This window comes from Neodiprion fabricii, chromosome 7, assembly GCF_021155785.1.
Source record: "Neodiprion fabricii isolate iyNeoFabr1 chromosome 7, iyNeoFabr1.1, whole genome shotgun sequence".
Lineage (NCBI taxonomy): Eukaryota > Metazoa > Arthropoda > Insecta > Hymenoptera > Diprionidae > Neodiprion > Neodiprion fabricii.
This window is the reverse complement of record NC_060245.1, coordinates 19,890,819-19,917,317: the sequence shown is the minus strand read 5'-3', so window position 1 is coordinate 19,917,317 and position 26,499 is coordinate 19,890,819. Positions and strand designations below refer to the sequence as shown.

The window sequence follows — 26,499 nt, the reverse complement described above, 5'->3', positions numbered from 1 at the left end:
GTGTGGGAGAAGTTTGGTAGAGTCAACGAGTATGTGTAATAATATATATATATATATACATATGCATACATATATATATATAAAGAGCAAAGGGAAGTGAGAGGTAGATACGAAGAGAGAGGGAGAGAGACAGGGAGCGATGGAGATGGGGGGGGGGGGGGGGGGGGAAGAGGTGTAGAGGTACGTGAATGTGATTACGCGTTTCTGTCATTCAGTGTCTATCGCGTCGCGAAGCTCCGAGCACCTTGGGGGAAACGGAAGTCGATCCCGTCCCACTCGGCTACAATGTTTTTCCGCCAAGTATAACGAGAAAAAGCATTGAATCAAAAAGGAAAAGAAAAAAGTTAACAAAATACAAAACTACCCCGCGAAACAAACGTCAATTTGATTATCCTGATCGGTTTTTTTTTGTTTTTTTTTTCTCTCAATTCATTTTACACTCTTCCTCTTTTATTATCATTATTATTATTATTATAATTATTATCACACGCACGTTGTACAAGGAAAATTGCGCTTCATGCGGGCGAAAGGTTGTTGAACGTTTTTTTCCGAACGTCCGTAACACACGATAATGCCACACTGTTGTACTCGTTTTTTTTTTTTTTCTTTTTCTTGTTTTTTATATTTTAACAGTAAATTTGAATGTTATAACTAATACCGTGGTATAATAATACGTGTAATGTACTGTGCGTGTAATTAAATCGATCCTTTCTCAATGGCAAACTTTTCGCGAGACCGGTTTCTGACGAGTTTTTAATTATTCTTGTTATTATTTCTTCTGGTTCGTTTTTTGTTTTATTCTTGTTTTTTTTTTTTTTTTTCATCCTCTCTCACCAATACCGCTCAATTACCGTGACTCCGCGTGTGATTAACCACGTACAATAACCAATTCAAAGTTTCACTTTAGCGCGTTTGTTTGTCACCTCTAACAATATTCATTGTTACAAGCTCGTGTAGAGTGTCGTTTAATGGTAATTATTACATCGTATAATATGTTTATCGGTATACGTATAGGATCAAATTTAATCGATCGATCGAACTACTTCTGCGAATTCGGTTATACATACATTCGACTGTAATTTCTTTCTACATACGAGTATGCATGCATGTGTGTAATTTGCAAAATCGTCCTAGATACTCAAACGAAACGACAACCACGAGCCGCAATAACCGCTGCGATCATATTGCATCGATTCTGCAAGGCCTTCGACCTGAATTTTAGCACACAGAGCCCAGAATCGCGATTCGCAACTATAATCGACGGTAATAAAAAAGAAAAAAAAAAGAAAAAAAAAAAAAAAAACTACACCCAATGTGACGTATAGAACGACACCAACGACAGTCTGATTTTATCGCAACTCAACTAAATATACACTGTTACAAAAATCAAACGGTCCACTTTACGTTTAAGTTATTCGTTCACGTTTCCGTTGGATAAATATGACGGCTTGGCGGTGCATTAAAAAATTGTAAAAAAAAAAAAAAAAAGGCAAAAATTTTTAGTCGACTTGCTGGGATGTATCTTTTTTTTTTTATTTTTCTCTCTCTAACCGCGTGCACAGTGTATAATTACAATTATATCTGAGAAAGTAATTAGAGGAGGCTAATTCGGAAGGGGTAAGAACTAATTGAACATCAGGTGCAGCAGCGTGGATACTTTAACGGGCGTATACATGTATGATGTTTACTGTTAAATCCTGAAATTAGCATATCGTTACGTTTGCTTGGTTGCAACATAGGAAAGGACTGAGACGCGGGCGTTGTAACTTATAAGGAAGGTACATATGTGCATACCTACCTACCGTGTATTAAAATACGAGGTGGGGAACAGCTCTGCCTACATACATCCACCCACATCGTTGGCCTTCGGAAATGCAGTTAAATATCCTCGGAAGTTGTTGAATATAATATTAGCCAGTTGCCGTGCCTTCGGATCGAAGTTACGAAATATTTTTACATCGGTTCGAAAGTTGTTTTAGAACATTTTAATCGACACCCAATAAATTTCTTATATCACCGTCGTTTTTCCCCACGCTGATACTGCACGAAATTCTAATCTTAAATTTGCTTTATTTGGGTTAAAATATACTCCGACTAATCACGCGTTTTTGAATGTCATACGAAGTTACGTAGGGAAAGAATTTTTTCAATTTTTTTTTTTTTTCTTCACAGTTGCACCCAAATATCGAGGTAGTCATATTTTTCGATTCGAAGATGAATCGATTTCTGATTAAAAAAGAAAAAAAAAAAAAAATAGAGAGACAAACTCGACGAAGAAAGAAGAAGAATGATCTGATCGAAAATAGAATTCTGATCGTAAATTAAAACTGTATTTATTTAAATTATCAAATATTTGTTTCGCCTTATTTGATCGCTGTACATTGTTGTGTCAATAAAATTTTTGTTCGTACGTTGTATTGTTTTTTCGCGACGGGCATTCTTTTCAAAATATAGTTAATATAAATATTTGCTCGCGGGACGTTTCTTCGTCGAAAAATCGACGCCTGTGCCATGACTTGTAGGTATATTCTTTCCGTAGTTTCTTACAAAAATTTAAAGAGGTTTTGAAATTTTTTTTTTTTTTTTATCCAGTCGTTTTTAAGCATTTCAGCAGATATACCAAGTTTTTCGAAAAAGTAAAAAACTCGTACAAAGTGTTCGAAAATTGACTGAAAAAAAACAAAAAAACAAAAAACAACGTTCTATTCGTCCTCGAAGTATTTATCACTTCAATCAATGGCGAAATATTCTCCGAGTGCCGAAAGCCGATAGATTCGAGAGGAAACGAGTAAAATTAATTATCCATGTATTTCATTTCCGCCGATACGTAAAGCCGTCAAATAATCGAGTTGCTTTCTTCGATTCTAGAAACACGAGACAGCTGTACGATTAAAAACAAAGATATTTAATTTGTACGGATCAACATAAATAAACTGGAAATTAGTCTCAATGTCAAGATGATCAATGTCGATATTTGACGAATTTGAAACGAATTGAAATTCCGAATGGGACTCTCGCAGTCCAAATCTAAAGTTGGGAGAAGATAAAAAATCAAGTCTTCACTATTCGACAAATCTTTACCAGTGTTTTTAATTGCAACCATGATGGTAAACAAGAATGAAACGATATCCTAGTTTATTAAAGAAATGAAATGATTCTTAGCAGATTCGAATAACACAAGATAAAACGTCAACGAATTCGGGAAAATGTTTTGTACTTAAAGCGTTAGAAATTGTTAGACTATAGTTTTTTTTTAAATGAAATTCTAATGTTTTCAGGTTAGTTTCTTTTATTCACTAGATTTACAAAAATTATCCGAAAAACATTCAAGACATATTACACGATATCAACTTCGGATCCTTGAAGATGATCGGAATAATTCGAAAAACATGAAAATCGGATAAAAACCACCAGAGTTGTTCCAATTCGAACGATCTGTTTAAAAAACTTTTTCTTAAACAGCTGAAATGTTAGTTTATGTTATCCGAATTTGTTCAGATTCTTTTTTATTACATAGCAACGTTGCGATTTTCTTCACGTTCGCTATCGCTGGTAAAAATGAGATTGGTGGTTAGAATTTTTTTTGTTCTTCTCGACGTTTGATTCCCATTTAAGTAGCCTTGAAACTCGGTTTGACAAATGTTTGATAAACCGAGCCTGCAAATATTCTACCACCACGACGATACAAACAAACTGTGAATTTAAAACTCGTTAAAAATTTTCCACAGGTTGCGGTTGAGAAATGGGCAACTAATCAGCCTCTAGAGGCGATAACTCGAGTCTAATCGTCGCGGGTTCCTGCCTCGAAATCGGCCCAATTTTTCGCCACAAGGCCCAAACTCAGGCGGAAGAAAAAACCGAATCTCCAAGGCGTCAAGTCCAACGGAAAAATGGTGTACAGAGGAAATCTGCAGACGGACGATCCAAGGGACGCTCCTAAGCTGCTCCGCATGGCGCCGTTGCGCGCGAGTGGTCCGAGAGTCCCAAAATCGGGCCCACCGCCCGTCGGAAATAGTGAAACGGACTCGCGGAGGGGGGAAGAAAAGGGCTGCGCTCGTTCCAACGGTCCCAAAATCGGCGTTCCGAGGCTGCGGAACATAAACCAAATCCGAGAAACGGTTTTCGTCGACGGTTCGCTGACGCCGATCGAGCTGATCGGCAGGGGGGGTGGTCGGCCATTATCTGCTACGGTTCCTTCGGAAGTCGAGGCCGCAAAAAACGCGCGCAACTTCCGGCCGCAGAGCACGATGTTGGCGAACCTGCGAGACCTGGAGAGGCTGCGAAACACGCCGCCGTCCGAGCGGTGCGGAAAAATCGGCAGATCGGCGAACTCGACGGACGTGAAACTGCTCTCGAGGATGGCGGCGACGGAGCTGCGAAACGCGACCGGAAATCCGAGCCGCGAGGCGCTCAAAATCCAGTCGGATATATCCAGGATCCAACGGATGTTCGAGGGATCGATCGGCGCCGGATATCAACCGGTTAAGAAGGTAGATCAGGGAAATCGCGAGGCTGCCAGACGTATTAAACCGAGACCGGAAGTAACAAAGCCGAGGATTTTGACCAAGGAACTTACGGACGCGCGCAAAGATACGAAAGCGGAAAAAGTCTGCGGCTCGAAGCCTCCGAAACACGCGGCCAGACCGCAATCAGGGGCCCTTGAATCGTCGTCGAAGAAATCGGAGGCCCCCTTGGTTCCGGTAAGGAGACGGAAGGAGGTCCTGCGGGACAGAGCCGATCCTGCTATCGTCGTGGATTTAACTCGCGGCCAGAAAATTCCGCCGGGTAATCGATTTGACGATTCGAGGAGCGAAGAACCTGCGACGAACTCGAGGACTCAACCGGTTCAGGCTCTTCAGCGACCCGACATCCTCGAAGGACTCGTCAAGGAGTCGGATCGGCAGATCGCCGATCTTCAGCAGGACATTAACGCCAGGAGGAGCAGACCGAGGAGCGTTTGGCGCGGCATGGTTCAGTCAATGAGGCTTCACGACGTCGAGCTTCATTCCGACAACGAGGAACAGCACAAAGGTAATTTTTTTTTTTTTTTTGTACCTTAATTTTACGTTCAAACCGGGTGTCTCACGTTAAAAAATATTCCCAGATATACCGGGGAGTAAGGATTGAATTGAAAAATACTTCGGACAAAAGTTGGTGGATATGAAAGGGGGGCGTCGGATGTGAATTCCAGTTTTTGGGTCCGGGGGACTCTGCTGGGCCTACTGAGGCCCAAGTTTTGTTTTTCGAATTGAACCTCCTATTTTTTTTTTTTATTACATTTTCTTATTTCTCACTGAAAAGTGAGTAAGTTTGACGTTTAGTCGTATTTTGGTTTTCGCCTTTGAACAGGCCCAAAATGTTATTTCCATATGTGTACATCGGATAACGCTAATGGCAGCGGTTCTTAAATGCTTGGCAATGCTCAAAAAATGATGCGAACAATCGCCTTTGACCCTTTTCAATGTTGAGCAAATCTGTTCGCCGTAGAACTCGTTTTTATTTTCAAATTCCTCGGAAAGATCGAAGCATCGCCATTCTATTCACGAGAATACTTCAAACAACGTTTTGGGCCTGATCGAAGACGAAAACCAAATAATAACCAACTTGATCACTTTTCAACGAGAATCAAAAGAATTCGATGAAAAAAATCAGACGTTCCATTTGAAAAACAAAAATTATGCCTAAGTGGGCCCAGAAGAGGCCCCGGACCCAAAAGCATGTTTTTTTTTTTTCAAACGGGACACCCTGTAAAAGGCGTTGGGTCTTTCAAGTCGCGTCGATATTCTCCGCTAGATTCACTGCGACGAGAGGAAGTTATCGATTTCGAAACGGTGGAAAAGGAAAAAAAAAAAAAAACTTCCGCGACTTTGACCAACTTGGATTTCCCCGATAATTCAGATTGAAATCTAAATCTAAACAGTTGTAATTCTCTTCTCCATAGATTACAGCAACTAATCGATACCTGTGAAGCAATTTATAATTTGGATGATTGAGTTTTTCTACCTTGTAAATTTTTTTTTTTTTTTTTTTTTTCACCATTATCCATCGAAAAAATGATTAATCGATCAATCGAACCGTCGCACAAATCCAAGTTGCTTCGAAATAATAACTCTGCTTGTCCTTCGGTAAACGAATCGAAATCGTCGATTAATCGATTAAACGGTAAAACGATTAGTCTAAAAACTCGATTAATCGACTTGTCGAAAAAACGACCAATCGACTGATCGCCCGGCGCTTGTTAATACTAAAATTCGCCAACATGAAGCGAATTATTTATCCCCGTACCAAGCCCCAAAATTACTCGGCACCCCGCGTTAATTTCCATTACGGGGTTCCGGCAGCCGGGCCCCGGTCCCCTATTTTTAGTCCTCATCCCCAAGCCGCCTTCCCGAGTCCTGCATGTCGCATACGGCCAGGCAGTGGTGGGCCAGGTCAGGGTGTCGGGCCCGAGCATATGTCGTCGCATATGGATTTTCTCAGCGTTAAAACCGTGCCCGGTGTTGTTTGTTTGTTTGTTTTTTGTCATTTTCTTTTAACTTTTTTGCGGCTGGCCCGGTTTTTCGAAACGCGTGCCTCTCTGATTTCGAGACTCGCGGCGACTCGCCGTCCAGCGTATTTGCAACAGATATAATACGCTTGTCGTGTGGGAGTTTTGCGGTTTCGACGTATTACGCGCATCGCGCAAATTTCCGATAACAGCTCGTCGTTAGCCTCATAATTAAAGCCGAGTTCTACGTTACAAATGCACGTCCGTTACCTCGAAGTCTATTTATACACACCCACGTTGGACATAATTTACAGTATCGAGGGAAAATGTTGCGCGGACAATTGCGACGTGGAATTTAAAACCGCGATTTTACAATAACTCTTTTACCAAGAATGATTCAACAGTTCCTTGAACTATTCTAACAAATATTTTTTCTCTTCCTTTCCGCTTCACTTACGTATATTTTATTTACGCATGCATCGTAATAACGATTATAATTGTTGGTGCCGTTGAAAAAATTGATAAAGGAACCATTTCCGTCCTTTTACATAGTTGGATTATAATTGCACGCACGGGTCTTTTTTTTTTTTTTCTTTTATTTACCTCCTTCCATACGTTTCAGCGTTTTAACTCCTTCCTTTCCCACTCGACTCTGCAATTATACTTCAAGACGGGTGAACGTGACTTATCGCAGATGAGAAGAGCCTTCCATCCTCATAGATGGCGGTAGACTAAATATAACGATAAACACCGAGTCTTGAGAAACTTAAACTCCGCTATCAGAGCCACTCGAGTCCTGTGACAAACCACGTTGCAATTCTTCCCGAAAAAATTTCGCGATAATTTAAATCATATTCTTACTATCTGCGAATCTTTTTTGAAATTCTGGATATCTTTCCTTGTCTGATTGAAATTTGCTGAGATTTATTAGGTATTCTTAGGGGCATTTCAATCACGTTCAGAGATTTTTCGAACAGTATTTTCGCTCTTTATAACTCCCGATTCAAACTATATTCAGCCAAAAAAACCAACCTATCGAATCTATGGTCTTAAAAGGACCTATTTAATGAGAAAAAAATTCTCCCGTTGAAAAATGAGAAATTTCCAACGTCCAACGACACCTTTTAAAATTCAGCTAAGAACTTTTCCAAATCTTCTCATCAAATAGATCCTTTCAAGACCGTACATTCGATAGGTTACTTTTTTTGGCACAACCTAGCTTACACATATTTCCCGAATTCTCATTTCCTCCTCCGGTAGTTTGACTCGATATCCCGAAGGGATAATCCGGTTTCCCGATTCAGATCATTGCAATCGTAGGCTGAATAATCCGGGGGGGGGGGGGGGGGGGGGGGGGGGGCTCGGAGATTTTTCAAATTCTTATCTCATCGGGTGGAATTGCGTCGGGCGAGGCAAGCGCTTCCGGTTCTCTTTGTGTCAGGACTCCTCCGATCCTTTCGCCTCTCAACTTGCCGCAGGATCCTCGCTCCGCCACCCCTGCAAACAGCAGCAGCAGCAGCAGCAGCAGCATCCCTTCAGTCTACGCCCTAATATTGATCTGGGCTCTCCTCATCCCCTGCATCCTCACTTTCTCTCCGTCGGCGCGCATTCACAACCACAATGAGAAATTCCTCCCTCCCTCCCCCCCCTTCACCCTCCCCCCCCCCCCCCCCCCCCCCACCCCTCATCCCAGCCGTCGGCACCCAGACACGCTTAAAGTACGTCCGATGTGATACTCGACAGTAGAAACGTAGCTGTCAAACCGTTAACACGCCGTTGACAATTCCGGCGACACGTTCGTTTCGCGAACGATATTAATCAGCTTCCGGTTAATAAACGCATCGTCGGGCGTTATTTTTTAATTTGTAATATTTAACGTATTTCGGGGTGGAAAATGCAGACGATTTTTTACGCCAAGGTCTATTGTTATACTACGAATGCAGAGCTTGAGCAGCAGTGATTACTTCCGAATTCAACTTCCGGAAATGGTCTTGTGCGATGTATGCGACTCCAAGGGTACGGCAATCATTCGTTATACGTAATCAATTTTTCAATCCTCCCGCACGTCGTACGATGCTTTTCGTTTTCTTCATTTCATACAATTATGCCAATTTTATACAATGGTTGTATTGTTGGTAATTCGAAGGATGTATTTTCGCGTATTTTTAGCTTTGTGTTATCGGCGATGCTGAATCGGTTTATAGGGTGCATGTTATCGTGTTTGTACCAGATATTGACAGTTTTTTTTTTTTACAACAATTGCAAAAACATCAAATTACAAAGTTGCTTAGAAACTGTGACTAATAGTTAAATCAATGTAGTTTGATTCAAGTAGAAGAACGTGATCATTCTATTTCACGTGTAGATGAATATTTTAATCCCCTGAATTTTATCCGAAAAAATTCCGATCTATAATAATTACAATCTTGTATCATTTTTTTTATCGCAGAATTAATGAATTATTAAATACAGTTCGTTTCGTGCGGATAAATGAATGATAAAAAATTTACAATTGCATGATTCGTTTGTGAAAAGTTCGTCAACGTTCGATCGTGAGATCGATTTTTGGCGTTATAAAAAAGTGTTCGAATAAAATAAGATAAACAAAAACGGTTATCGACCGTTAAAGATTCTTCGATTGAATTTTCGTTGTTGAAAAAAAATTGCCTTTATAATACGTAAAGAGATGATATATTCGTTGTAATCGAACTTTGTTCAAGTTCAGTTTTAATTTATACCACTGATCCGTGAATCATTCGTTCTGGCCTATCAATTTTTCTACCGGACTGTACGCCTGTTGAATCTTTAATCCGAAAAGCTGCTTATAACATATACTGTATACGATTTAATGATGCGAAGTATGACGCGTGTATGCAGATGCACGCATAGCTGAGCGTACGATCGTCAATGTTGATCTTGAAGTAGGTGTGAATTTGCGTGTGTGTGTATACATACACACACCTGTTCTCTCGACGAAGATCATCAGAAACTGATTTTGCGTTGCAATTGCCAAAAAAAGGATCGACGATACCTCGTTTTTCGTAATTCCAACGATATTGAAACAGTTTTTTCAACGATGCCTGATTTACCGAATTTTTCCAGTCACTGTAACGAATGAAATTATTTCTCATTGCATAAATTATTTTCACACACTTATTGTTTCGAGGCGGAGATCGGCTCGGTTAATTTTATGCGAGATAGCCGACGAAAGGGGTGAACGAGTATCGTACGGTGGGGAAAAAATGACTATAGCGAATGAAAATTGAAAGAAAACGTCGTCGCCGCGGGCGAAACAGAGAAGCTAAGCTCTCCGTCCGTCGTTCGGCATTTGATGATATGGGATGTAATCCCCCATCGGAGAGTGAACTTTAGAACAGCAATGCTGGCGCGACTAGCTCGTTATCGCCTCCCAGGCATTTGAGATAAGAAAAAATAGAGAAAGAGAAGACGGGGACGGACTGGCGGGTAAAAAATCTCGAATCAAAACACAGCGGCTATGCGGGGTTCGGCTTATCACGAAAAACCAACAGCATCCCTCTCTCTGAGATGTTGTTACGCATCGCAGGCTTCTCGCTTTCTCGAAGCTTTTTGGATATGGTAAAACGTTAACGTGCAGGCGCGATTTTTTTTCTTCCTTATCTAAGGGATACGAAAGAATGAAGAAAAATATTGTGTGTAGGGTTTTTTTTTTTTTTGGTTCTCTTCTCCGTCTGTATTTAGAGGTTTCGGAAAAGAGAGAATTTTCTTCTCTCTTCAAACACGCGTCAAAATTTCAGCACAACATCTCAAACGGAATATCTCGGCTAAATATAAACTCTTGATATTGATGTTTAAAAGAGTCTGTTTCATTTTTTCGATTTTCCATTCAAATGACGTGTGAAAAAAAAAAAACACAGAGTAAATATTTTAATTTTTCTTGGTCGTAAATGGCTCGACGTACAAACTATCCAAATAAAGATTCTCACAGGAAATCTCACGCTCTACAAAAACGTACAGAGATAGAATTTTCCTAACTCTAAGCGTTTTCGAGATATTCGATTATGAACATTGAGTCGTCTTAAATATCTCTCAATCGGTTAGAGTTAGGAAAATTCTTTATCTGTACTTTTTTATGGAGCGTAAAATTTCCTATAAGAATCTGTATTTGGATGGTTTATGAGTCAAGCAATTTACGAGAAAGAAAAATTGAAGAAACTTCCCGATTTTTTTTTAACCGTTATTTGAATGGAAAATGGTAAAAATAAAATTGCCGCCTCTAAATACCAATATTAAGAGATCATATTTCAGTGAGATATTCCGTTTGAGATGCTCTGTCGAAAGTTTGACGCGCTTTTATGATAAATATATTTTTTCTCGTAAATGGTTAATTCCTATACCAATAAAAAAAAAAATATATTCAAATGCAATCCGATCTACACTCCATTGCTGTGCAATTTATCGATCAATCGTTTTTTCAATTCATCAATTAATTGACAATTTCGATGAATCGTATTTCCGATAAATCGAATAATCTGCCAGCAGAATTATCGTAAGGTAACTTCGATTAATCGATAAATTGATCGATTGATTGTCGAGGCATAAATTTCCGAAATACCTTTTTTGATATTGAACCTTCGTGAGAAAACCTCGTTAAATCCTTTCATCGGCATGCTTTTTATCTACCTTATTCCACGCCGCGAAGACGTGTATATATATATATATATATATATATATATATATATATATATATTTAACACACACATATATTTAAACTGCGATATTATACGGGCTGTTAAGGAGGCGGCGGCAACGGTGCAATTGGGTTTATTTGCCTTCCAATTGTCATTTCCAAGTAGACGTTACATCGTTATTCGTTATACGCAAGATCCAAATCTACCTAGCATATGTACGTCTGAGGACTGAAAGGGCCTTCTTGTAGTTAAAATTGTTTATGGTGTTCGTCGGGACCGCGGTGACGTCACATATTGACTTAACCCATAGCGCGTTACAGGAACCGTCGGACAAGCGCGTAGTTTCGACTTTATAAATTACAACGGTAACGCCAACGAGTCAGCGTATGTAATTCAATTTTAATCGGCCGAAAGCTCGATATTATTTTCACGTTGTGACATTTCAGCGGTATAAGTTTTCTTTTTCGTTTTTTTTCCCTCCCTTCCTTTTTCCGTTTAACCGCAAGGATTTTCTTTCCACCGTTTTTCCTCTTCGATCCGTCAGACTTTACGTTATCGACGGATCGCTTCGGTAAATCGTGCACGTGTAATACGGAAACATTACACGATGGGGAAAATTACACGCCCAGGTTCGTCATGCGGGCTACCGGGCTTGTGGAACGAAACCGTCATCAAAGAGCCATCGAGTCATCTTTGTAATAATCCGTGAGATCTTATTGCGACGAATCATGCAGGAGCTTTGTTCGTGTCGAGTGATGCGATCGGAGGATAAAGTGGAAAATGGATACCGTCAAAAATCCGGTTACTTCTCAATCCGGCTTTATTTTGCCCCGCTGTGAGGATTCTGATTAATAATCCTTTTGATGCGTCGTATCATCGTTTTTGAATTGCATGATGTAGGATTTTGAAAACAAATGATCGTACGATTAGTTACGATCGATTATCTTGGTTCACAATGTCGAAAGGAATTTCATTAATTTGCGAATTTCACTTTGGCCAAACATTTTTTCGTTGTAAGACGATCTTTGATTATGAAATATAAATCGACTTTGAACTGTGATCAAATTTTTCAAAAGTCGTCGTGAACCATTGGCCGTCTTAAAGGATCTGTCAAAATTTGTAAAAAAAAATTCAAAATTCTTTACAAAACGATGTCACTTTGGCCAAACATTTTTTCGTTGTAAGACGATCTATGATTATGAAACATAAATCGACTTTGAACTGTGATCAAATTTTTCAAAAGTCGTCGTGAACCATTGGCCGTCTTAAGGGATCTGTGAAAATTTGTAAAAAAAAATTCAAATTCTCTTACCCAACGATGTGAGTTTCGTGCGGATCTTCCGACCGCACCGGAAGTGGCGATAATGCGAGATCCAGAAACGAGCGGATAATCCTAAGACTCGGCCGGTTAAGTTGTTCGTGCGGAGCTGTAAAGTCTTGTTAGTGTCACCGACCTCTGACTGCTGACACTTGTTATGCACGCGTATTTCCCTCTCCGTGAATCGTAGAAGTGCATGCCGAGTCGAACCATGCGATGCGCGCGATAAGTATTGCTGTGATTTTGTCGATGGATAATTTTTCCCAGTATCAGTTCCACTGTTGGAAAATTTCTTTATCAAAAATTTCCGCACCTTGTTGGAAGTTTTATTCGGATACGGAACAGTGATTTCACCACAAATTTGCTGTTTATTCAATTTACAATCGTAGACTGAATTCAGTAAATTCAAATTACTTTTTTTTTCTTCTGTTTTTCCTACAAGTTTTAGTAAAGTCAAAAATTTTCATTGAAAATTTGGGACAAATTGCGCGTAGTAATTTTGATCGCTGCACCGAATTTGTAAATTTTCAAGCTGATTTCGTAAATCGATAAATCTTTTGGGCGGTAGATTGTTTAGTAAATTTATAAACATTTTTAACGGTGTGTCTGCAGTTGCGTTTGACGAGGCCTTGGGTTTTCCCATACGCAATATTATGGTGAAAATTAAGTGTGCAGATACTTAACGAGTTGAGAAGTTTCAGTTGTCTTTTTTTTTGCAAGCCTTCGGTTTTTCACTTTTTCAAAACTAAACCTCGTTCGTCAAAGTCGGATCGTATTCGATGAAAATTCATTGAATTTAACACCTTGAGCATGAAATCAGCGTATTTCCAACCTGTCGTAAACCAACATCAAAGTCAACCGAATATTTTCTATCTCGAAACTGAGTATACGATTTATTTTATTCCTCTGAATGGTCAGAGGTAGACAGACGTTGAAAATCGAATTCGGTAGAAAACTATCAACTTTTTCATATATCGAGAAAACCTTGCGATTCTACTTTTACTTGAAATCTTTAATTGATTAAGTCTCGTTCATTGAAAGTTACTAATTGAGGCAATCGTCATCCCTCTTTTAAAAATTCATTCCCCTCAATTGATTTCATGCTGATATCGATTATCATATTACAGGCTCTGACTTACACAAGGCGTCAGAGTGTATACAGAATTGTATATAAACGAAGCAGAGTTGTGATTTCAGCTGTAAATCGTTTGACTAACTCCCGTTGTAGGTAGATATGTGTGTGTGTGTGTGTGTGTGTATATATATATGGGGCATTCTACGCCAATTCGACCTGGGTTTTACCCTTGACATCTTAGATTTGGCGCGCAGTTTTTTCTACGATTGTTCCCACTTTGAAAGGTACTCTGTCTTTTTTTCTGTTTTTTTTTTTCGACGCAATTTGCATTTTCTACAATTTTTAGAAACGATTTCATTAACGTAACGCAAATTTTTCGCAAGATTTATTTTTCTTCTTAATTTAAAAAAAAAATGACTTTCGCTTCTGATTTTTTCAACGTTTTTTTCATTTTTTTTTTTTTTGGAAAAAGCTTGAAAACAGTAAGAAGGGAAAATCGGCCCACTCCGGGTCGAAGCTTGAAAATTTTGATGTCTGACGCAGGATTTTTCAGAATTTTTTCAAATTTTTAATGTTTGGTCGGGCGATAAAATCGTTTCTAAAAATTGTAAAAAATTCAAACAGATTCGAATAAAGGAAGAAAAAAATTATGTAAAACGGAGCACCTTTCAAAGTGAGAAAAATCACATAAAAAACCGCGAACCAAATGTTGAGAGGTCAAGGGTAAAATCCAGGTTGAACTGGCGTGGAATGCCCTATACATGTACCGATAACCGAGCGTACGTGTCAGCCTTTATCTAACACATAATAGGTATAACGTAACTTTCGTTCTAATGACTTTTCCCTCTCCTGTCTTCTTAATTTTCTTTCACTTCGGGGCTAATACAACAATCTTCACGTTATTAATCATCGTCGAGTTAATTAAGCGGAGGGACTCGGAGTAGAATATCGCCGAGACCTGCGTGTATGTGGGCTGACTGCTTCTCGTTCACCATTCCTACGGAGTATAAAATATTGATTTACCGCATGCGTAATACCTCCTCCTCCTCCTACGCGCGTTATCGCCACATATACACAAAAATGATTCCGGTGACGTCTAAATGGGATTCTTCTGTCATTCGTATGCCGTAGGTTGATAAACACACTATCGGCTAACTGTACGCAGACAATGGGCCAACCCAGACTTCCTTCGACCGCTTATGCGTGTGTGTGTGTAAATGATGTACACGCTTGATGCACGTACACGCATCGTTGCTTCTAATTACACCAGAGGTTCCCAACTTGTAATCAATCGGACGCATTGCAACGTCCGCCGAACCACGCCCCGCGAGATTTTTCCCTCGTTTCGTTAGAAAAAAAAAAAAAAAACGGCGGAATATTTTTTCCACCTCCCCCAGAGAGTGGGAAAAATTGAAATCATCGATTTTCATCTCCTCGTAAAACTCGGCCAAGACAGAATGTACAGGTCGACGTATTTAATGGCAAAAGTACGATATCCGTAGCGCCGAAATTTGACGAAGAATTTTCGGTTTTCCGAGCGGAAGTAAACAACAGTTAAATAAGCGAGCATTGTCGTAAGGAGGCCAAACTCGTGACCAAAGAGGAAAAATAAAAACATAATTCGTTCAATTTTTGCGTTTATGTACATCTTCTCAGGGAAACCTGAACGGTAAATCTTTTATTCTTGAAATTTTCGTTACTTTTGTTGGTAAAAATGTCAAGAATCAACGATGAAAAACTTGCCATCACGGATATCGTAACCGTCCCACAGCTTTTAATGAAAATACAATTGATCAGCTGGATGATTCGTGATTGAGCCAAGGTGACGACAATATCCTCGGTTAAACAAAGCTTTCGAAACAATAGCTCGAGCAGCGGCAAGCAGCAAGCAGCCATTAGCATTTCCTTTTCCGGTGAGAATAAATGATCGGCAAGAAAAAAAAAAAAAAATTAACAAATAAACAACAAACCTAAGACCACTGAGAAGAAGTGTCGATTAATTGATGCGCGATGAAACTCCGACTTGAATAAAATTGCACTAAATGCCGTATCTCGGAGAGTGAAAGTAAAAAAACGAGGAACGAGTGCCGTTGCTGCTGTTTGGCTCGAATCTCCCCGAACGCAACCCTTATCTCTAGTGTCCGTCTGTTTTGGGACCGTGTTTTCAAGTTTAACCAAGTCCCACGTTCATTCGCCTACTTCAGACTTATTCACCCTAGATCCTTGCATGACGCACACGCTGTGCCTTGTCTGGTTTTGTAAGACTGCGCGCGTTCCGTAATCTAGACTCTAGACTACACAATGCGCGGTCTAAAGCCCAGGCGCGGTACGTTGTGTTAATGCAGAGATTCGGAGTGATTTGATTTTATTTCCGAGCTTTGAAGCTTGAAACTTAGGCTACTGCTAAGAATTTTTACAGAAATTGTTAATATGTATGGTTTTAATTTTTTTATTTTATTTATTTTGTAAAGAATTGTTAAATTTCGGTAAAACATTGCAGTAGCTTGTAGATTTTTTTATAACGAAGAGATACTAATTTTCGTGGCAATCGACAAGTTTTTGACGAGAAACTACGCTTGTTTATAATTTTTTGCGAAAACGATTTCGTTCAAAAAATTCTACGAAATATGCCAATTTTTATCTTATTTTTTGAACATTTTGCGAAAATTTTGGAAATCATTTTCACCAGGGCTACATTTTCATTTATTATTTCATTTATTTATCACAGGAATCGTTTTCCGATGAGCCATAATTTTTAATTGAAATTCGCATACAGCTGGATACGAATATTCTCCTCAAGAACAGTTTTTAGAAAATCTGCAGGCTTCCTCATCTAATTGTCTTTTCCGCTGAATCGATCTAGCCGAGATTGAATTCCCCTCAGTGGCTCTTAAAGTTCTTTTTCTAAACATATTTCTACGTACAGAGTGAATTCCTAACGACTGCACGGTCCGTCGTCTGCTAAAATTTGCCAGCGTAGAAATGTTGATACTTTTCGGTGGCATTTGTGTTGATTTCGCGAGTGTGAAAATTTTTGAGGTTAGAGACAGTTGGTCACCCTGAAAAACAGTTGCTCACGGATTTTAGCGCGCGCGCGTCAAGTTTCGGCAGACGACGGATCGTGCAGTCGCTAGGAATTCACACCGCGTATAAAACTCAACGTCTTTCTGTCCGTATGTTCGCTTACGACCCGAGAACTACCGAACCGATTGTGATTATTTTTTCATCCGTGAATAGCTACAACGTCTGGCGATGTTCTAGGCCATTTTTCGTTAGAACCAGGACAATAGTTTGGGAAATATGACGATGTTTGCAAACCAAGATGACGCACTTGTGCAAACACTGACCAAACGTTTACAGATAGAGGAAAATTGCGTCGAAGAGTTTTCAAGGTCTCGATGAGCTCTGTAATAAAGTGGACGAGAGGATATGGCTGTGTTTAACAGTGATCCTGAAAACTTCCTTGAATTTTTTTTTTTTTTTTTATTGTCCTTGAAAACGCTGGAAACTGTCTTTGAATTTTTCTCGTACCCAGAAAATGTTCCGTTTTAAGCGTCCTTCAATTCGTGACGTATTTTTTACCGGACACCGCGAACAGTCTCGTCGCAGAAAGCTTTTGAAATTGTTTGCCAGCGGGCAGTCAGTGAGGAATAAAAGGTACCGAGACCCGACGACCACTCATTGTCAGTCGTCGCGGCGAGTAATTTCTACGGAATAGCTCGGATTAGACCTGGGAGTCAGGGTTGTTGGGTCAGCTTCGGCCGGGCCCCTCCGCAGAGTTACGTCAAACGAAGCATACGGTCGGGGCCCCGCCACAATGGGCCATGAAACAAACATTCTCTCGAGTTGAGCTCACGACTGGCTGGCAACGGGCATTGCAAGGGGCACGTGTGTCACTGGGCGTAAAACGCCGCCTTGCACAGACACAAGCAAAAATGGGACTCTGATTGTGAGCGTACTTCGTATCCACGTACTTTTATGTACGGGCAAAACGTGCCGTGATCCGCGTTTCCAATTCCCACGTGCTCGGCGGCTGAACGTTGTTTCCAAGGCATACGCGTCGACGGAACGAAAGAAGATGGAAAAATCGAAAATCGTCCCTCCGGGTGCGTAACGGAATGAAAAATAATAAAAAAATAATTTAAAAAAAACCGGTGGTTAACGAAACTCCAAAGTTTCTCCGGAGCATAATTTCACGACGATAGTGAGCTCCTCTGTTTCTATTGCGAATTGACGAACCGATGGTTCATTACGTTCGCAAGGGTCTGCTCGACATGCGGTTGCAACTACTGGAGCGGGGATGAAGCTCGGAAAGCGATTAATTCCGAATTATTTGCTCGCGAAACTTGAAGCAAAGAAATCAGACTTTGAAGAAACGACAAAGTTTCGAATGGCCGGGAAGCCGACGACTCAAAGGTGCGAAATGCAAGATTCAGAAAGTTCAAGTTACGGTTGAACAAAATTCCAAAAAATAAAGTTTCGATAGAGTGAAATTTGGGGAATTAATATATATACTGACGCAGCGTAAATTACTCGACGAGTGGGTGGAAAAGATGAGAAAAACTGAAAGTAAAAATGTGGTGAAATTCCACCAAGCCGTAACTTCAAGTTTCGCGAGCAAATAATTCGGAACTTTCCAAATTCCAAATTTCAACCACGTCCCCCTGATTTTTCTCCCGCAATTTCCATCGCCTCGCGTGCACGTTGTGTATACTTTTCACCAACTCTGGGACTCTGGCTGTGTGAGTTCCCTGAAGCAGCACGAGCGCACAGAGACACGCGACCTATACATTGGGCCCCACTGTATCCATCCATCCATGCCTCAGTGCGTGCCCAGACCGCGTGCAGTGCGTACACCCCATAAGTGAACGCCTCGCTCCTGAGTCGAAATTCTTTTACCGTTTTTTACATGTGAATTTTTCCCGTGTTTATAAATTATCCAGCGTCAAGAGTGTCGTGTTTACGGCGTATTAATGTATCGGAAGATCGATGTATCGTCGCTCGAGCATCGCTCTCAAAGGGATTTTCAAACCGAGCCCACATTCTATTGGCGCTAAACATGCTAGCCATAATTATCGGTTTCGCGTATTTTTATCTCGAAATGCTGCGACTTGAGGTTGAAATGGCGTTAGAACCGGAGGATTATAGACTGTCGAAATTCGTCGTTTAAGAGGTTTTTCTTCCTCCTGTGAAATTAGATAAGATAAATATGTTACGTCCGATTATCCCGCGTTATTCGAAGAAAAGAACGATACGTGAAATTTAAAGACAAATAGTGAAAGTCGTTTAATCGCAACGCGGGAAGATAAGCTCTGGAATAATATCGTTCGACGCGTTAATGTTTCGTGGTTTAAAACATCGAGTATACGGTTTACACGACAATCAGAATGAAGCTACGCGACGGAAACCGGTATACAAATAACACGAGTGCTGACGGATGTATAATCGTTACGTACGTACGCGCATAATTTACAACCGCGGAAATCTGGAGCGTTCTGCAAATTTGCTGATTCACTATCAAGCAGTTCCCGTTTCGTTATGCAGAGTCTCCGACGAGTGGTTGGAACCGAAATTCAAGCCGCGAATTAATCCAGAAGCAGAACTGACCGAGAGTAGAAAGAAAAAACGGCGCAACCCTCTGGGGGCCAAAATCCGGGGCACTGTCATAAAGGAAGAGGGATTTTCAAGGGTGCTGCATAATGGGTTGGCTACTATCGGGGTGAAAAACATTCCATTCGTTCCAGGGACGGTGGAATGGCCCGAGGAAGCGGTGAAGATGGAAACGATACTGAACTGTAATTAGGAATAATTACAATAATATAACTGGCGATAAAAATACGCGAACAATTTTGCTGCGTTGTTTCTTATCTTCGGGTTCCAAATGCTCCGCAGCTTATCGTCCACGCAATGGAACATTGCTCGAAACGTTTAATCGGACAAATTATATTCGTTGAATTTGGTAGCGTTGCTCTAACGATGCATGTTCGCGAAAAACGGTTACTTGGATCCTTGGGGTTTTTTTTTTTTTTTGAAATTCAGATATCAAGTAACAGCAAGAAAGATGTGTTTGTATTTTGAAAAAGTGAACGCTCCTTGAAAGTCGGTCTAGAATTGTACAATAACGGATTTTTCAAATCGCGTTTCGTTAAAGTCAACGTCGCTAACTTCACCCTACTTAAGTTTAAGCAATGATTTTTTTCGCGATCCATGAGACATTTCCCCTCGTATTTTGCAACGCTTCTTTAACCGCTGGTGTGGAGAATTAATCTATTCCCGGTATTGTGTCGATTCATTTACATATCCCATCGCTAAAACCTCGGACTGAATCCGTGTGCTGCACACCATCGACACTCGTACCAACACGCTTAGAGACAACTTCACGCCTTAGTGATTTTCGCGTGGGAATCATTATGCGCACAGCGCTAGCAGCCATCTTGATTTTTTCGCATCAGCTTCCTGAGTTGGGTCAATTTTGGGCGAACACAAAATAGACCAGTACTTACGAGAATATGAAAGTTTAATTCTTTCACTATTATTAACTAGTTATCATACGTGAAATAAAATTCCAATCCGTTTTTCTAGTTCATCTTTCCTTTCTTTCTTTCTTTTGGACCAAATAACGCTTGATGACACTTTACGATTGTTTCATCCAAGATAAGATGTATAGAATTTAAAATAAAGAAAAGTCAAGAACAAAATCGGAATTCGCATACTAAATTTTCTATTCATTGCTAAAAAACTGTAATAAATCTACATCTTGTACCAAGAACAATATCTTTTCGGTCCTGGCAAAATGCGATAACGTTTTTAAAGGATTGCGTAGTGACAAGAAATGAAATGTTTTCAGGGATAGGATGTATAAAGTGAAACCGAATTTGGATGGGCTTAGCGTGAAAATTGGAAATCATCGCGTTTAATGCTAACCTGTAAAAAATTTTCAGACATCAACTTGTGGAACAAGAGCATAAGCCAGCGGTGGCGAAAGCTGAGACGAAGATGCTCGGTCCAGGAGATTCCGGAGCCTCAGGAGTCGCTGATTCAAGGTGGAGGAGCGAGCAGAGGAGTTATCCAGGCGGTGAGATCGACGCCGACGAGCCGGGAAGTCTCGCCAGCCGCGAAATCCCTGGAGGAAAGGTCCTCGCCGAAGAAAATCCTGCAAACCAGTTCCCTCAGGCTGCCAGGTATACACGATTTATCTCTTTGATTCATGCCGGGTCGCTGAGCGTCCCATATTTATTTATTTATTTATTTTTTTTTTTTGTAGCTTTTCATTTATCGAACTACTTTTCTGGTAACAACTGCCGAGATTTTTGGTTCTAAATGTACCCTGGAATATTTCCAAGTATAGAAAAAATATAGGATTTGTTTATTAATTTAATTATTGCAAAAGTAGCGTATGTAACCAAATGATCGAAATTTGTACTTTTCGACGAAAAAAAAGGATTTTCAGCTAATTTACCATGAAAAACCGAACGGCAATTTTTACACAAACTTAATGCACACCAGAAAATTTTACAGAATTTTTAAAAAAAATTTCGTCTCGTTGTTTTTGTTTGTTCGCTATACTGGATCCGCCATTTTGAATTTCCATATTTCGAGTTCAGATTCGTCATCAGTGACCCCAAAAGCTATGTAACAAAGAATGTATGCACGAAAGGGTCGAACGATGCAGTTTGCGTTATATCAATTGCGAGTAAATATGCATTGGGGCGTGACTAAGAGCAAGCAATATGGCGCCAAGCGTTGGTTTATGAGCGGATTGTTTTAGGTCAATTGTACGAATACGAAGGTACAAACAGCTTGGTGCAAGCCGTGAGAGTTTGTCTTGCGCACATGGAATCGATACGCTGCAAAAAATACAACGAAACGCCTACTTTAAAATTAAATATGGGACAGTTAGAGTGACGCATTTTTCGCCACCAGATGTCGCGCGGACTAGTTCGGCTCGGAGATTGAACCCCGGCTCTCGACCGAGTGACTAATTGCACGCGCTATCTGTGCAGTGATTACATTGCTGACAGCATAGCAACGTTGTGCGGGCAAATACTAGCAATATTTTTTTCTTGATACCGACGATCGGGCTCGTGAGTCAGACGCAAGTTTCCGATGCGGCATATAACAAACAATCGGTGTTTATTCGTTTCAACTGTTGAAAATGACCGAGCCTTTGTTGTGCCAAAATGTGCCCATCGCATATTTGACAAGTTTTCAAATAATTGCTACAAATTTTTGGGCAACATCGATAATGACATGTAGCGAATTTTTTTGAATTAATTTTACTATTTAAATTTCGGATCATGAAATCGTCTGAGACTCGCAAGTTTAATTTCATGCCAAAAGCATACTGTTATAATAGGTATAATTATTTCGGAAATCGGGAATGTCTTTCTGTACTCCTCAACCACGTCCATTCGATGTTGTTCTCGAATTTTAAACGATAAAAATTCACAATGGCGAAGATGTAGAATATCATGAGTCGAATATTTCAAAGCTTTAAACAGTTAGAACTTTTGAATGTTGATGCCTCTGAATAATTAGTCCTGCATAAAGTTTTATCTTCAGAATTTAAAAAAATTTCTGCAATTTATCAAATATTTTGTAACCACAACTTGGATTCATTTTGTGAATCAAATTTTCTGGTAGTTTGAACTATTCCGAAATTTTTTTACAAACCTTCGTAACATGTACAATGTCATATCGACTACAATTTGCAGTGCAGCTTTCCGCAATGAAATGGGACCATTCGAAAATTTAAACTATTCAAGAATTCGATCTTTACAAAATTCGACTCTACCGAAATACGACCATATCAAAGTTTAATGTTTCAAAAATCGACGATTTCAAGATTCGATCATTTGGAAATTGAACCATTCAAAAATTTGATCGATCAAAAAGTCCTCCCATTCCAATAGATTCGACGATTCGAAACTTGGAACCATTCCACAATTCGACCGTTCAAAACTTGTAATACCCCGTAGTTTGGAAATTAAAAAAATCCAGCAAACTTGTCAATTCCAATCCTCAGCCTCTCAGAAGCGTTCGAAATAAAATCTGACCACATCTCTTCCCGCTTGGCAGGTACCTCGAAGGGTCTGTCGGACATCCAGCAGGTGCTGCGGAGTAAGTTCAGCAAGATAAACGCCGGTATCCGAAAGCGTAAGGCATTGAGTGTGACGGAGGTCTTCCCAGCGGGGGCGAAGGACGCGGGTTCGAGTTTCTACGTCCCGAGCCCTTTGAGCACCTCGGCGAGCCAGGGATTCCCAGCGGGAAGTTACTCGGACCCGGAAGACGGGCCCATGTCCCTGCCGCCGTATCCTTTCCACGACAACCTCGAGACCCTTGCGGAAACCAGCGTCCCAAATTCGCCGCGTTTCAATGGGCCCCCTCAGGTTTCCCGGAGCTTTGCGGAACTCGACGAGCAACAGAAGAACGTCGCCTTCGGCCGGCCGGCGCGCGGCGCGTTGCACAGAAGCAACTCGGAGCATCGGGGGGAACGTGAGGCCCCCGAGGTGGGGGGCCTGTTTCGGGGTCCCAGGGGGCGCGGGCCCGCCGAAGGGGACTGCGGCCTGGCCCGAAGTCACTCGGAGACGCGGGACAGCCACTCGTACGAGAACGTCAGCTTCCAGCGTGTCTCAAAGTCCAGGAACCACTCGGACTCGACCTACGAGAGCGTTCACATCCCGAGGGTGACGCCCAGGAAGAGGACCACTGAGTTCAAGATCGGGGGCCAGGTCTCGGGGCCCAATCAGGCTAGTCCTTCGTCCGTTTCCGGTTCCGTCGGCGTTCTGACCTCCCTTGACGAGGGACCATCGAGTCTTGGTACCCGCAGGAGTCCTGCTGGAAAAAAAAACGGACGGAGATTGAACAGCCGCAGTGTTGCCAATATTCCAAACTCGTCAGGGAACGGCCTCAAGGTTTGGCAGGTGAGATTTTCGTACGGTGATCAATAAGGGTAGGATATGAAAGGAAGAAATTAAACGTTCCGGGATGGAATATCTCTTCTAGGAATGAAGTTTCCGAAACATAACATGACATTACTATTCGATTTTCTTATCGCCTTTATTGTGGTTGATTTTTTTCAGATTTTCATCTTATCGCAAAGTATTCAATATTGTCAAAGACACTCACTTTTGGTCGACAATGTATAGCCAATACATTCTTAAAAGCTGACGTGTAGAGAAATTTCAAAAACACACAGCAGGTTTTATTCACCAGGCAACTCCACGCGTCAAACATCTACTATAATCGATTTTAATCAAAGCGAAGAACGGCCCAATGGATAAAAAGCAGAATCGAACGATCACAAATCGTGAAGACTTTGATTTATCGTTACTTTAATTTTAATTTTCCTTGTAACATTTCTTTCCAGGGTGCTCAGGATACCGACGAGGGTCTAAACTCCGACTCTGAGCTTGAGGACATCGACGAGAGTCTCGAGGGCGAAGAGTCGAGGTTCTGCACTCTACCGAGACCGGGGAAAGGTGGAGTTTCCTTCACGATAATGACTGCCAGGTTCCTGAAGGGCCCCGGTCACAAGGTTCTCGGCTTCAGCATCGTCGGGGGCACTGACAGCCCTCGAGGTAACATGGGGATCTACGTCAAGACGATATTCCGTAACGGACAGGCCTCGGATCTGGGAACCGTGAAGGAAGGTCGGTATCCGATGGATTTTAATCATTTCGACAATGCGATACAGTTTTTTTCTCTTTTTGTTTCCACGCCATGGAAGTGCAATTATACGTCCCCTATGTACACTTGGGGACAATGAATCTGAGACGGCTAATTTTTTCCACTAGATATTTATTTATGTTGGCAACACAGAAAAACCTACGAGCAACGCTCGTGGAAGCAAGAAAAAAAGAAAAAAACAAACAATCAATTGTGAGAAAAAATAATGAATTTAATTGAAAATAATATCAGTAAAAGCTAACAAATTTTAAAAATTACAATTTCCAGGCGACGAGATACTGTCGATAAACTCGAAGCCTCTCCACGGCATGACGCACGCCGAAGCGATTGCCGAATTCAAATCCGTCAAAGCCGGAGACGTCGTGCTTCACATCGGACGTCGGGTTTCGAGACGTAAACGAGAATCCTTATCCCTGGCACCGGCTAGCGGGACCCCATTGCAGGCGGTTAATTAGTAAATAAGATCGAGCGTCGATATCGAATCGGAAAAACGCCCATCGACAACTATACAACAGTTAAATACCCAAGCTTAAACGTTACTATACCTGCATTCATACACATACCATAAGTATGTATAACACGTACGACAAGCAATCATATCAAAATTCATTAATCATATACATCATATATATATATATATATCTATACTATAATAAACGTCTCGCGTAATCTCAGTATACGTACACAGGTACGCGCTATATACGTATATTATAAACAAATACGTACCTATGCATAACTATTCGTACTCTAGATATTAATCGTAAGTCAGAGTTCGCTGAGCTTCCCAGTTCGGTCCGACCTCCGACGATTATTACAGGTGGTACGTGCGGTGTATAATTGTGTGAAAGAGAAATATTCCGAAATCAGATTCTTCTCATCGGTTATGCGTATACACGGTATAATATCGATGTGTAGATGTATTATTTATATGCGTACGCGGGGGAACGTAGAATATTATCGATACTGCTATTGTTGTTAAATTATTATTACTATTATTGTTGTTGATATTATTATTATTATTATTATTATTACCGATATACCGATAGGAAATAGAATATCTCAGTTTTTTGAGCAACGAATAACGGTGTATGATGGAACATACTGGGAAGCTGAACAAATTTACCGGGGCCGATCGATTTCCGATCTTGAAATAATAAAAAAAAAAAAAAAAAAATTAACCATTTGAAAGGAAAAAGAAAAAAGAAGAAAAAAAAAAGAAACTAGAAAAAATCTGAAACAAAAGTCTACGATGGTGAAAAATCCGACGGAAGACGAAGCAATGAAATTTAATCGTTGATATTGTTATCATTATTCTCATTGTCGAGACGAAATGGGCGCTTGTAATTTTTTTTTTTTTTTTTTCTTCCAACTAAATAAGGATACGAATATCTCTATGCATCTGTACTTCATATATACTTAATCATTGACGGATGTGAATTAATAATCACGATCGTATATATTTGTATGAAAACGAAAGATACGAATAGTCGGTAAATTTTTGTCCGGATAAAATTGGTAAGGGAACAGAATGTTTTTTTTTTTTTTCTTTTTTTTTTTTAACACACGTTGAAATAGTTACGCAAGGAAAACCTTCCTTTTTTTTTTTCTCGGTGCGAAATATCCTAGACGACGAAGTCCTAATTGTTAGTGAACGATTAGTTTTGTATAAGTGAATAATTATGGTTTTGTTATACAATATATATAGTGGTAGGTATAGTATTATACATGTATAAGCATATAAGAGTAATAATATAGTCCGCAGTGTACGATGATGATGATGATGATGATGATGATGATGATGATCATCAGGAAATCCAAAGTCCAAACTACAATTTAAGAACAAACGAATTATTTTATATTAACCGTTTATAGTTACGTAGATTTAAACGACACAGAGCTCGCCCAAAGATGAAGCCCAAAAATATTTTTACAAAAAAAAAAAAAAAGGCAAAACGCGCAGAAAAAAAAGAATAACAATCACGTTTTTGTAAAGAAACAAAAAAAAAAAAAAAAAACGAAAAACAAATAACAAAAGTGAATAGAGAAAAAAAGAAGAGAGATAGAGGAAGAATGAAATGTTTAGTAGCTATACAAACGACGTATTGAAAAATATGAGAGAAAGTTTTTATATTTTGTAATAACGACACAAATAATAATCGTAATTAACAAAACGATGATCAAAAGAAAACCTCGAAATATATATACGTGTTTATTTTAAGACATATACAATATTCATATACGTGAAAAAAAAAAAAAAAAA

The 26,499-nt window shown here is 40.2% G+C and overlaps 1 protein-coding gene across 4 annotated transcripts; it reads left to right on the top strand.

The window, feature by feature from the left end:
• Positions 1-228: 228 nt before the first annotated feature.
• LOC124186524 lies at positions 229-26,481 on the top strand. Of its 4 annotated transcripts, none has more exons than XM_046578309.1 (7): positions 229-530; positions 1,135-1,263; positions 3,729-5,031; positions 20,492-20,731; positions 22,629-23,473; positions 23,920-24,202; positions 24,507-26,481. In XM_046578309.1, the coding sequence occupies exons 3-7, from the start codon at positions 3,891-3,893 to the stop codon at positions 24,692-24,694; spliced, it is 2,697 nt and encodes an 898-aa protein (XP_046434265.1). In that variant the 5' UTR covers positions 229-530; positions 1,135-1,263; positions 3,729-3,890; the 3' UTR covers positions 24,695-26,481. The 4 variants fall into 4 exon arrangements, with proteins under 4 accessions (XP_046434265.1, XP_046434267.1, XP_046434264.1 ...); XM_046578311.1 differs by having other exon boundaries at positions 245-300; XM_046578308.1 differs by lacking the exon at positions 229-530 and adding an exon at positions 823-971.
• The last annotated feature ends 18 nt before the right edge of the window (positions 26,482-26,499 follow it).